This window comes from Lissotriton helveticus, chromosome 4_1 (genome assembly GCF_964261635.1).
Source record: "Lissotriton helveticus chromosome 4_1, aLisHel1.1, whole genome shotgun sequence".
Classification (NCBI taxonomy): Eukaryota; Metazoa; Chordata; class Amphibia; order Caudata; family Salamandridae; genus Lissotriton; species Lissotriton helveticus.
The window spans coordinates 1,364,443,472-1,364,456,199 of record NC_136063.1 but is presented as its reverse complement, the minus strand read 5'-3'; the positions used below and the strand labels follow the sequence as shown (position 1 = coordinate 1,364,456,199).

Below are 12,728 nucleotides of genomic sequence, written 5' to 3'. Positions count from 1 at the left end.
GTTTCTGCACTTACTTTACCACAAGGCAGGCAACATTCTCTTTTTTGGAATGGACTGTCATAATGATTATGATCAGGGTGATGCGTTTGCTCTGCCCTATTCCGATGACAATTGGTATGAGGACTTGCAAGATGTCAGTGGGCTGGATATTTCCCTCAGAGTAAGCCCTTTTCTCTCCTCTTGGTTTGGCCACAGAATAATCTGCATCCTACGCCATGGTCATGCTTTGGGTAGCCGAAGTCCTTGTTCTCCATCACTCCATCATTGGACGACACTCAGGGCCAGCTGGACCCTCTGATCCACTTCTGTCTCAGCTCCAGTACCGATGGTACCCATCCTCACTGCAGGACTGGCACAGAGGTGGCACCGTCTTCTACAAACTAATTCACCGCCCGTCCAACTTCAACCGACGTCACAACCAAATACGACAGAGGTTTCTGCACTTACTTTACCACAAGGCAGGCAACATTCTCTTTTTTGGAATGGACTGTCATAACGATTATGATCAGGGTGATGAGTTTGCTCTGCCCTATTCCGATGACAATTGGTATGAGGACTTGCAAGATGTCAGTGGGCTGGATATTTCCCCCCGAGTAATGCCTTTTCTCTCCTCTTGGTTTGGCCACAGACTAATCTGCATCCTACACCATGGTCATGCATTGGGTAGCCGAAGTCCTTGTTCTCCATCACTCCACCATGGACATGAAAACAAATGGTCTGATGGAAGTCCTGCAACTGGGCCAGACTGCTTCTGAGCCTTTCCTACCTTGTAATGAGGCCTTGATGGTTACACCACTTGGGGCTATGTGTAAGCTGTATACCTGGCCTCCTGTTAACTGGCATACTCCTCCAGGCGACCCGGCCTTTTTGTTACAGCAACCATCTCAAGAGAGTCTTTGGTGCAAGCTTCCACTAGCCAGACCAACCCTAATGATTTCCCTACCAAACCTCCTGATAGGGAATCCAAGAGAGTGGAGACTTTTGGAAAAGCCTTATTCCCCTCAGCCAGTTTTGCCCTGTGGTCATTTAACCTCTCCCTTTTGCTGGGCCGCTGTACTCATGCCCTTTGGGATTCTGTAACGCAAGTCCTTCCAGGTGATTCTGAAGACCTGTTCTGTCACAGGCTATTTAGGATATTCTTGATGCTGCAAAGTTCACAGTCCGTTGTGGCTTGGACACCACTGATTCAGTTGGACAGGATATTGGCACCAGTATTGCCATTCGTCTATCCATGGCGTCATCCAGTTCTCCTTGATGGACATGCCGTTCAGTAAGACTCACTTGTTTGGTGACAAGGCTGATTCTATCCATCAAATGTTTCAAGGAGAGTAGGGCTACTGATCGCTCTCAGGGCCTTTCTATCCAGCCTCCAGGGGCAGCTCCTCCGTAATGGCAGAGGAGCGTCGCCCCACTGCCAGCACAGGATAAATAAAATGATAATAACACATTGTTATCATTTTATTCATCTCTGTCGGAGTTACTTACGTCTGACAGGAGGGGCCGAGCCAGGGCAAGTAGGAGTATTCTGCACTTATAAATTCACATATGTGTTTGGCCAGCCGTCTCAGGCTGGCCAAACACACATGCGCACTTTGCTTCTCCAACCCAGCTGTATTGTACAGACAAGTTGGAGAAACCCCACAGGCTCCTAGGCAGCATCTGAGCGGCAAACAAGGCTGCTCAGACCAATCCTGGCACTGCTGTTGTACTAGAGAGCAGCGTCTGGATTGGGTGGGGACACTGTGCCCTTAGGCCCATCCACTTCTGGCTTTGAGATGCAACAATCAGGAGAGGAACAAGGTGGCCGGGAGCAGTAGCAGAGGAGAGTGAGGTGGAACGGCAGGTAAGTGGTTTTTATTATTATTATTTTTATTTGCCAACCTCTGCCCCCCCCCCCCCCCCCCCCCCCTGCACCCGCCACCCTACAAGTTTTAAGTGGTGGCAGCCGCCACTGCCAGCCTCACCCGCAACAATTTCAGTCTTCCTTTCGTGGCTTCTAAAGAGGCATTCCATACTGTTTCTTAATATAGACCACTACTAGTCTTTTGTTTTGTTTCTACATGTAAAATGGGGGTGAAGACTGTGTTCTGTGGTCTCTAAATATTTATTCCCCTTGGACCCTTCTCAAATCCTTCGTGTTACACATTCCATATTGTCAGCCTGTCTCTCCCCAGCAGGGAACCCAGAAGTTTTGCGGGAGAGGCTGTGGTGCCCACTGAAACGCGGCCAATGTCAGTGTGCTGCTCTCAATGGTGACGTTGGACCAGCAGGCCCCTATTTCCATATTCCAGTCCTGCTCACCCATCGACGATACCTGCAGTTTGTGGTTGGAGAGGAACATTTGTAGTTCACTGTGCTCTCGTTTGGCCTCACCAGTGCTCCTCCGGTGCTCACAAAAGTGGTGGCAGCACACCTTCAGAGGTCAGGGGCGCACCAGTCTTCCCTTACCTCGAGGACTGGTTGTTGAAGACCGGGTCATCAACCACCCCAGACTACAGCGAGCCTCATGTCATCTTTGGGGTTTACTATCAACATGCTGAAATTCCACTTGACTCCTCCACAGACACTTCCCTTCATCGGATCCATTCTGGACATGGTTCAGTATTGTGCCTTTCTCACAGGAAAGACAGTCCTGGACATTCAGGCTGGGATCCTGATCTGTCAGTCTTGGTCCTGGATTTCAGTAAGATAGTCTGAGACTGCTGGGACTGATGGCATCCTGCATCCTTCTGGTTGAGCATGCCAGGTTGCGTATGCAGGCTCTGCAGTGGAATCTGAAGTCCCTGTGGGCACAAGATCAAGGAACCCTCTCCGACCATGTTAAGATTTCAGAGGAGACTACGAAAGATCTGCAGTGGTGGATACTGAACTGCGATTGGGTGAGCAGCAGACCTCTCTTCCTTCCCCACCCAGAGCTCTCATTGGTGACCAAAGAGACGGTTCTGAGCTGGGGTAGCCACCTGGGAGAGGTGGCTATTAGACTTCTCAGGCAAAGTCCTGGCTTCATATTAGTCTTCTGGAGCTGAGGACCATTCTCTTGGCGCTAAAAACCTCCCTACCGTACATCAAGGCTAGGCTGGTACAGGTCCTCACGAACAACACCACCACCATGTGGTGTTACAACAAACAGGGCAGGTGGGTAACGGACCCTATGCCAGGAGACCATGTATCTCTGGAAATGGCTGGACCACCACAGTATCTTCTTATTGGAGATCCACCTGGTGGGCTCACTGAACACCAGGGCGGATGATCTTATCTGTCGGGCCTGGCTGATCACGAGTGACAGTTACACCCAGAGGTAGTGCAAGGTCTCTTCCACGAATGAGGTGAACCTTGCCTAAATCTATTTGCCTTTGCTGAGAAAGCGCAATGTCGGCACTTATGCGCGTTGGAGTTTCTAAGGCATCTCTCGCTCTGAAACGTGTTCCGACTCAAGTTTCTTTCTGCTGATACCACTACTGCCACGAGTTCTCAAGAAGATCAGGACAAGCCAGGTCCAAATCATCCTATTGGTCTCCGGATTGGGCACGGAGAGTTTGGTATACAGAACATATGTCCTGTGATCAGACTGCCACTCCAGGAGGTCCTGCTGCTGTCACAGCTCCAGGGAAGGGTTCTGCACCCAGGCCGTCCACCTGCATGCTTGGAGCTAGAGCAGGGACAGGTAAACAACTTCAGCCTTCCTCCAAAGGTGGTTTATGTCATCTTGACAGCCAGGCGTCCCTCGACGATGACTGTATACACCTGTTATTGGGACAAATTTGTGGTCTAGTGCAGCACTCGCAAGATTGGCCCCCTCCAGGCCAAACTGTCTGATGTTTTATTATTTGTTCTGCTTCTCGCCCATCAAGGCCTTGCTCTGAGTCTAGTTAAGGGTTATCTCTTGGCCTTCTTACGGTTGGCTCATCAGCTCTCTTTGTTTAAATCTCCAGTTGTGATGTGATTTTGTGTTTACTCCATTCAAGCTGTTCCACAGCTGTCCTTTGTGGCTTCTTACCAATAGCATGTGTCCCTGATTGCAGTCACCTTTGCACAGCATGTGAGTGAGCTTCAAGCCCTGTGTGTTCATCCACCATATACTACCTTCTTCCCCGATAAGCTGGTTCTTCAAATAGGGCCTTGTTTCTACCAGAAGTTGTGCCGTTCCTTCCCGGTCAATCCATCACCCTACCAGTTTTCTATGCTTCGCCTCACCCCTCTAAGGAGGAGGAGAAACTCCATTGCTTGGACCTAAAAGGGTGCTTAGTTTTTACATTGATCATTTCAAAGACAACCAGCTGTGTGTGAGGTTTGCCGTGAGGTAAATTTGGCAAGACTGGATCAGGCTCTGTATTAACATCTGCTATGCACTCGCAAAGAAGCAGCCTCCCCATTTCTTGTAAAACCCATTCCACCAGAGTCCCAGTCCTAGACATCTGCCAGGCAGCTACGTAGGCGTCCCCCCATACATTCACAAAGCACTATTGTCTGGATAGCCAAGTCTGATTAGATGGGCACTTTGATCATTCGGTTGTGGAGGTCTTGCTGGTTTAAGTACATTTTTTGCCTACCTCTATAGGTACTGCTTTGTTGTCTGTTGAAAAAGTTAGGAATGTGCAGGTAAAAGTCTCTAAAAAATAAACAAGTTACTTACCTTCGGTAATGCACTTTCTGGTAGAGACTCCAGCCGCACATTCCTCTCAAACGACTCATCTTCCTAGTTCTGCGATTGGAATCTACCCGTTACTAAGATGCCAAGTCTAGGAATCTGCACACTGGTCTATTAATTCGCTTTTGGGACTCAGCGTCTGGTGGTGTGGATAGTCTTGAAAGCAACTGACATCAGCTCACAGGGGGGTGGTGCCTATATAGCGTAATAGCGTCAGTACAGTGACCCATAGCGCCACTTTCCGAGGTGCAGAGGTAGTGTGGAAATGTTTCCGTATCCAGTCTGACGCCTGGGGAACATTTAAATGGTGAGGAATCTGAGACTAGATACAGTCTCTAGCAGAAAGAGCGTTACCGAAGGTAAGTAACTTGTTCATCTTGTGCCAATAACACATCTCTCTCACTTGACTTATGAATTAAATTCCCCATGACTTTTTCTGTTTGGGATTTATATGTTGTACTCCTTCGAGGGATGAACAATGTAATGATTTCTATATTGTGTTTTCTTTCTTACTTTGTAAAGGACAAGACTTGGACAACTTTCAGAATGAAATAACTATTCATGTTCCCAGCCAGACAGAACTAAGGCAGAAACTCTCTTCTTTGTCATCCAACCAAACCGACACCGTCTGCCAAGAAATAAATGAAGACAACGAGTCACCCATAATCCAATCTGACGAGGAAGAAGTGCAAGCAGACACCGCACTAGCGGTCATCCCTAGTAATGTAAATGTAGTTTCTGACATCAGCGACGAAAGCGACTCCCCAAATGCGTAAACGATGCCATGAAGCCAATACAAAACCATTAGACATTTTGTGAAAGATGATAGCTTGAGCGAATGAGGAACCCATGATGTATGCATACATCCGCTAACCCACCAACACCCCCAGATGCACTTTTACTTCGTGGCAGGAAGATTTTCTACAAACTTGTGAGCTGTGAATGGAATTTGGTGTACAGTAATAGCCTATGAAACACGTTCTGAGTTTCTATGATCAAAATAAAGTAGATTTTTTAAAAGTACTAGTGTCCTGGTACAGTATTGTACTCGAGTGTAGAAAGTGTGTTGTGTAACCTGCATATTTTTATTGCCACGTACTATGCAGAGGTTCACAAAGAAATATAAGTTGTTAAAGTCAGCAAATATATTTGTTCAGTATTTCTCTTTTATAAGTTCTGATGCTCGTTAAATATTCCCAGGTGTATGGAAAGCAAATCCTAGTAACTTTATAACGTCATTGCTTCTTTTGCTGTCTGTATACTATTTCAAGAAAGCCAAAAACTGGGTGGAGTCTTTTTCACTTAACAAGGTATTTGTTTTCTTTTTTGCAGCGGTAATAAGTGCTAATGTTTCATGGGTGATTTGAAAACCTTTTTTGCAGCAGCTGGCTGTTGTTGCAGTCACTTAAGACAGAGGCGTTGTTCCCTTGCAAAATGCAGAATATTTCTGAACACTGTTTTATTGTAGAGAAGCAATTGGAGAAATGTCAACAGCCGTATATAACAAGCATTTACAATGCAATAGGTCTTCGCATTTGCGAGTTTTTAACCTATTGGTATTGTAAAAGTTTAGAAAAAGAAAGAATGCTCTGTCCCTGAAGCGGGCGCCGTGTTCAGTATTATAGTTTTTAAAAAAATATTAAAACCGAGCGTGGTGTCCCTGAAGAGGGTGCCACACTCAATATCAAATGTCTAAAAACAAAATTTAAACTGAGCGCTTTATTCCTAAAGTGGGCGCCTCACTCAGCATGCAAACACAACAAAAAAAAAAAGCAGCCGCCATTGTCCCCATTAGAGTCAATAAACAAAATAGTCCTCACTCACTAGCTAAAGCATACCTTGTAACGAGCCAAGTAAAAGGTCCAATCCTTATGGGGGGTAACAAATGGAGACAAAGCAGTACCAAGGAGGTACTAACAAGCCTCATTATTAATCGGAAGCCAGCATTTACGAAAGACAATGACAGAAGCCAATTAAAAATATTTGCGTAGTGTGCGGGGCTTCCACTGCATACTCTATTACAGCATGCCTCGCAGAGCGGGCAGTGCATGCATGCTGACGCTAGGCTCGACCTAAAAACTGAGTATTTAGATTTTAGAACAGCCATGTGGCATCTGCACACTATATTTATTTAATATGGGTTATTTATAAAGTTCCGAGATGACCCTGTTGCAGGGCACATAGCAATAGTCATACATGCCCCACATGCATGGATTGTACTACTGAAAATCCACACCAACAATATTGTGACATACTGATATAGTGGACAGAATATCGAATGGTAGGTGCCTCTAGGGAAGTATAGATTTACTATTCCTAACTCCACATCTATGTACCTTGAAGTTATATATACCGCATAGGTACTTGTATGAGGAGATATAGAAAATCCAGGCTTACCAGTTGACACATTATGCAGGTTTGTCCTGCTGCCCATTCAAAGGCACTATGGGACGCCCATTGTCCTGCTGCGGTTTTAACCCTTTGTGATAAAAAGCAACTCAAACATTCATCCCTTTATGAGCGGCTAAGAGGTGCTTTTAGGTGGTTTAGAATCTAGGAGGATTTGGCACAAGGCAGCTTCAGGAGACAGGGGCGTCCACCGAGATGCATACAGCCCTGAATGTGTTAGACTGTATGCAAATTAGAGGGACCTTGCACATTTCCTTTCTGCTCAGGGCCCCTCAAATCCTAGAAACGCCCCTGTGTGCACATGTTTGTGAAACGCCGGGGTGACTGAGCCAGCGTAGTCATGACAACACATGTGCGTCGACACGGGACACTTTTTCACTTATAGAAACCTGTTCTGACAAATCCTTTGAAGGTCTTCTGTTACTCAGTCCTGTAGCAAAAAGGGCACGGTCTGCTTGATAAGTTTTAAACGTGTAATGTGTAACTATGTTGACAAACTGGCCTGCTACAAACATGAGGGATCCTTTTCCCCAGGTTTATGTGTGAAGATGCAATAGATTATCCACTTTCTGGTTGGCAGAGTCAAGCCAAAAGATAAGTCTAGGCACTTACAAATTCTGGACCTTGAGGTTCTGATGAGCCGAGTACCTGTGACCAGGCAACAAGCCGCCACCAGGTAGTGATTTCGCATCTGGGTACTAAACAAATACTGTCCCTTGTTTGAGGAGGTTCATGAGTGGCATGACCATTTTGGAAAAGTTTCTGATGAATGGCTGATAAAAATTGCCAGAACCTAAAAAGCTGTGTATGTACTTTATGAAGGTAAATGACTTCTACTCCATGACGACTATTTTATGGTTGCTGACATCTTCTTGGCGGTCCGTCTGCACAGTAGTCAGAATTTGGGCTTCTCCATGCACTTAATGAATTTGACTTACAGGCAGGGTTTCCTCAGCCGGCACATTAGAGCCCAAACAGCTTCTTGGATTTTAAATGTCTTATAATCATCTTCTCGAACGTAGGAAGGATGATAAGCACCGCATAGGTTCAGCATGAAGGCATGCATGTTACTCTCCAAGAGTTCTATTGAGATTTAAACATACTTGGAGATGGGTGTGGTTAGAAATTGGGGACCTAATTTATGAGGTTTTGCCATAGTGCAGCGGCACAGGCCTTCCTGCAGCGCTACCCTACAGCAAAAGAAAAGGCCAGAAATGTGCTGTATCTATGAGATACAGCGCATTCCTGTCCTTTTCCCTGCACAATGGGCTGTTGTGCGCCAACGTAGGCTCCTTTGCACAAAGGTGCCTGCATTGCCGGGAGGATTATTTTTGTGCAGGATGGGGAACCTTCCTGCACAAAAACAGTTGCACGAGGCTTTTTTCACTTTCTATGTGTGCTGCAGAATGCAGCACACATAGAAAAAGGAACAACCATTGGCATAACCAATAGGTCTCGCATTTGGGACCTTATAAGAATTTAGCCATGCAACAGTTGGTGTTGTTGCACCAAGGATATTGTGCTGCATAACTAAATACTTATAGGGTCCAAAAAGCGAGACCTATTGGCTATGCTAATGCTTGTTTGTTTTTTGTTGCTGTTTTTGTTTAAGTTGCCAGATATACAATTGCTGGACATGGTTTTTGTTAACCTCATCACTGCGGCGCGAATTCCGCCTCAGTGCTGAGCATTCCAATCGCGGGCGTGGTCATGACGGTTCCCGGCCGTCATCAGCACACGCCCACCGTGACTCATGGCGGCCGGGAGCCGTCATCAGCGTCGAAGAGGTTAACAGTTCTTTTCATCAAATGAAGTTGTTTTCATTGCTCTGAATGTTGTTTCTATTCTGGTTGTAGGAAGCAGTCATTCCCGGGGGTGTGGGGGCTGCATAGCTGTGCGCATGCGCCAAACTTTGCAAATGGTAAAAAGCCTGGTGCAGGCACAATTTACAAGTGTGGAGTGAGTGAGCCACAGGCAGCATGACTCACTCACACAGGAGGTCATGCACTGCATCTGCATACTCCGCATGGTTTAAGGAAACTCGACCCACTCCCTCCAAGGCATCGAACACATATTTACCAAGAACCTCTGTGAAGAGCCTGCCTGCTGCACTGACGGCTGGTGGTGCGTGTGCCTGGTGAAAGCGTGCACTGATGGCTGGTGGTGTGTGTGCCTGGTAAAACCATGCACTGACTGCTGGTGGTGTGTGTGCCTGGTGGAAGCGTGCACCGACAGCTGGTGGTGTGTGTGCCTGGTGGAAGTGTGCACCGACGGCTGGTGGTGTGTGTGCCTGGTAAAAGCATGCACTGACGGCTGGTGGTTTGTGTGCCTGGAGGAAGTGCGCACTGACGGCTGGTGGTGTGTGTGCCTGGTGGAAGCGTGCACTGACGGCTGGTGGTGTTTGCCTGGTGGAAGCATGCACTGACGGCTGGTGGTGTGTGTACCTGGTGGAAGCGTGCACTGAAAGCTGGTGGTGTGTGTGCCCGGTGAAAGCGTGCACCGACGGCTGGTGGTGTGTGTGTGCCTGGTGAAAGTGTGCACTGACATCTGGTGGTGTGTGCCTGGTGGAAGCGTGCACTGACGGCTGGTAGTGTGTGACGGCTGGTGGTGTGTGTGCCTGGTGGAAGCGTGCACCGACGGCTGGTGGTGTGTGTGCCTGGTGGAAGCTTGCACTGGCGGGTGGTGGTGTGTGCCCGGTGGAAGCGTGCACCGATGGCTGGTGGTGTGTGTGCCTGGTTGAAGCGTGCACCGACAGCTGGTGGTGTGTGTGCCTGGTAAAAGCATGCACTGACGGCTGGTGGTGTGTGTGCCTGGTAAAAGCATGCACTGATGGTTGGTGGTGTGTGTGCCTGGTGGTGCGTGTGCCTGGTGGAAGCGCGCACTGACGGCTGGTGGTGTGTGTGTGCCTGGTGGAAGCGTGCACTGACGGATGGTGTTGTGTGTGCCTGGTGGAAGCGTGCACGGATGGCTGGTGTGTGTGCCTGGTGGAAGCGTGCACTGACAGCTGGTGGTGTGTGCCTGGTGGAAGCGTGCACTGACGGCTGGTGGTGTGTGTGCCTGGTGAAAGTGTTCACTGAAAGCTGGTGGTGCGTGTGCCCAGTGAAAGCGTGCACCGACGGCTGTTGGTGGTGTGTGTGCCTGGTGGAAGCGTGCACTGACGGCTGGTGGTGTTTGCCTGGTGGAAGCGTGCACTGACGGCTGGTGGTGTGTGTACCTGGTGGAAGCGTGCACTGAAAGCTGGTGGTGTGTGTGCCCGGTGAAAGCGTGCACCGACGGCTGGTGGTGTGTGTGTGCCTGGTGAAAGCGTGCACTGACATCTGGTGGTGTGTGCCTGGTGGAAGCGTGCACCGACGGCTGGTAGTGTGTGACGGCTGGTGGTGTGTGTGCCTGGTGGAAGCGTGCACTGACGGCTGGTGGTGTGTGCCCGGTGGAAGCGTGCACCAATGGCTGGTAGTGTGTGTGCCTGGTTGAAGCGTGCACCGACAGCTGGTGGTATGTGTGCCTGGTAAAAGCATGCACCGGCGGCTGGTGGTGTGTGTGCCTGGTGGAAGCGTGCACCGACGGCTGGTGGTGTGTGTGCCTGGTGGAAGCTTGCACTGGCGGGTGGTGGTGTGTGCCCGGTGGAAGCGTGCACCGATGGCTGGTGGTGTGTGTGCCTGGTTGAAGCGTGCACCGACAGCTGGTGGTGTGTGTGCCTGGTAAAAGCATGCACTGACGGCTGGTGGTGTGTGTGCCTGGTAAAAGCATGCACTGATGGTTGGTGGTGTGTGTGCCTGGTGGTGCGTGTACCTGGTGGAAGCATGCACTGACGGCTGGTGGTGCGTGTCCCTGGTGGAAGCATGCACTGACGGCTGGTGGTGTGTGTGCCTGGTGGAAGCGCGCACTGACGGCTGGTGGTGTGTGTGTGCCTGGTGGAAGCGTGCACTGACGGATGGTGTTGTGTGTGCCTGGTGGAAGCGTGCACGGATGGCTGGTGGTGTGTGTGCCTGGTGGAAGCGTGCACTGACAGCTGGTGGTGTGTGCCTGGTGGAAGCGTGCACTGACGGCTGGTGGTGTGTGTGCCTGGTGAAAGTGTTCACTGAAAGCTGGTGGTGCGTGTGCCCAGTGAAAGCGTGCACCGACGGCTGTTGGTGTGTGTGTGTGCCTGGTGAAAGCGTGCACTGACGTCTGGCGGTGTGTGCCTGGTGGAAGCGTGCACCGACAGCTGGTAGTGTGTGACGGCTGGTGGTGTGTGTGCCTGGTGGAAGGGTGCACTGACGGCTGGTGGTGTGTGCCCGGTGGAAGCGTGCACCGCCGGCTGGTGGTGTGTGTGCCTGGTTGAAGTGCCTGGTGGAAGCGTGCACTGACAGCTGGTGGTGTGTGTGCCTGGTAAAAGCATGCACTGATGGCTGGTGGTGTGTGTGCCTGGTGGAAGCGTGCACTGAGGACTGATGGTGTGTGTGCCTGGTGGAAGCAGGAACATTCGCAGTGATAGAAGACACAAATTAAACTGAATAAGAAGGTGGGGAGAAGGGAGGGGGAGTGCGTGCAGAGGAGCATTATTCACAGCTAGAAGACACAATTGAAGCTGACCAGGGGGACCGGGAAAAGGGAGGGGGGTAGTGCAAGCAGAGGAGCCTGATTACTGCAATAAAAACACAGATGGCAGCTGTGCACTTGCACAAGCTCGTGAACGCAAGCTGTAGGCCAGCAAAAGCCTCTAGTGGCACTTTTAAAAGCCACTTACTAAATGTCTCGAAGAGACAGCGCACGCTGTCTCAGGCGAGACCTAAAAACGAGGCGAAATAAAAATATTTCTCCTTTTTGTGTCTCCAAGTAAATGATTCTTATTGATAAAAGAGGTTAGTTTGAGATTAATGATTTTTTTAATAATCTTTATTTTATTTTATTTATTTATTTATTTAGAAAGTTTTATATAGCGCTGGCTAGACCCGGAGGTATCAGAGCGCTTTACATGAGCATCAGATCATAGTTACAGGTTACATCGTTACAAAGGTTACACAGTTCTTAGAGCATGGCAACATAGTTACTTGTAAGGTCGAGATAAACAATAAGCACAAATACGTAAGGGGAAAAGAAGGCAGGGTGAGAGATTCAGGGGAGGGGGTTGGAGTAGGGGAAGTATACAGATAATGAAGGTGGGAAAGAGGAGGGGAGGGTGAGATCCACAGCATGGGGAGAGGAGGGGAAAGGTGACGGGGACACAAACCGGTAGACGAGTCAAGGCAACGTCCAAAGTCCAGTAAGCTGTGATCCCAGGGGAAGTGGTATCCCTTCCCTATCTCTATTGCGAGAGGTTCCCTTTACGCAGTGGACTCTCTCAGAGGGGTCTCTGAGACTCCAAGGCCTACATACTGGATCCTTCCCCAAAAAGGGGAGAGGGAGTGCTTTGGCAAGGGGTGCCATACCATACCTCAAGTGTGAGTGGCTCCCTTGGCGCAGTGGACTTACTCAGCGGGTTCGCTGAGACTCCAGAGTATACATATTGGATCTTTCCCCAACAAGGGGAGAAGGAGTGCTTCGTCAAAGAGCACAAAGGACAGGGGGTAGGCAGAGTAGCAGGCAAGGGGAGAGATTCACTGGAGAGAGGATAGGAGCTAGGGAAGAGACAATAAGGAGAGACTAAAAGAAGTCTGCCTAAAGACCGACTGGGTAGGTGACGACCAAGGAG

General features: G+C 49.2%; 1 protein-coding gene across 2 annotated transcripts in view; it reads left to right on the top strand.

The window, feature by feature from the left end:
- DTNBP1 (dystrobrevin binding protein 1) overlaps positions 1–5,671 on the top strand; it is a 495,181-nt gene extending 489,510 nt beyond the window's left edge. For both annotated transcript variants that reach the window (XM_078687921.1, XM_078687920.1), the window contains exon 10: positions 5,171–5,671. In XM_078687921.1, coding sequence (XP_078544047.1) covers positions 5,171–5,424 — 254 coding nt within the window. In that variant the 3' untranslated portion in view covers positions 5,425–5,671. The remainder of the gene's footprint in view (positions 1–5,170) is intronic.
- Positions 5,672–12,728: the final 7,057 nt, after the last annotated feature.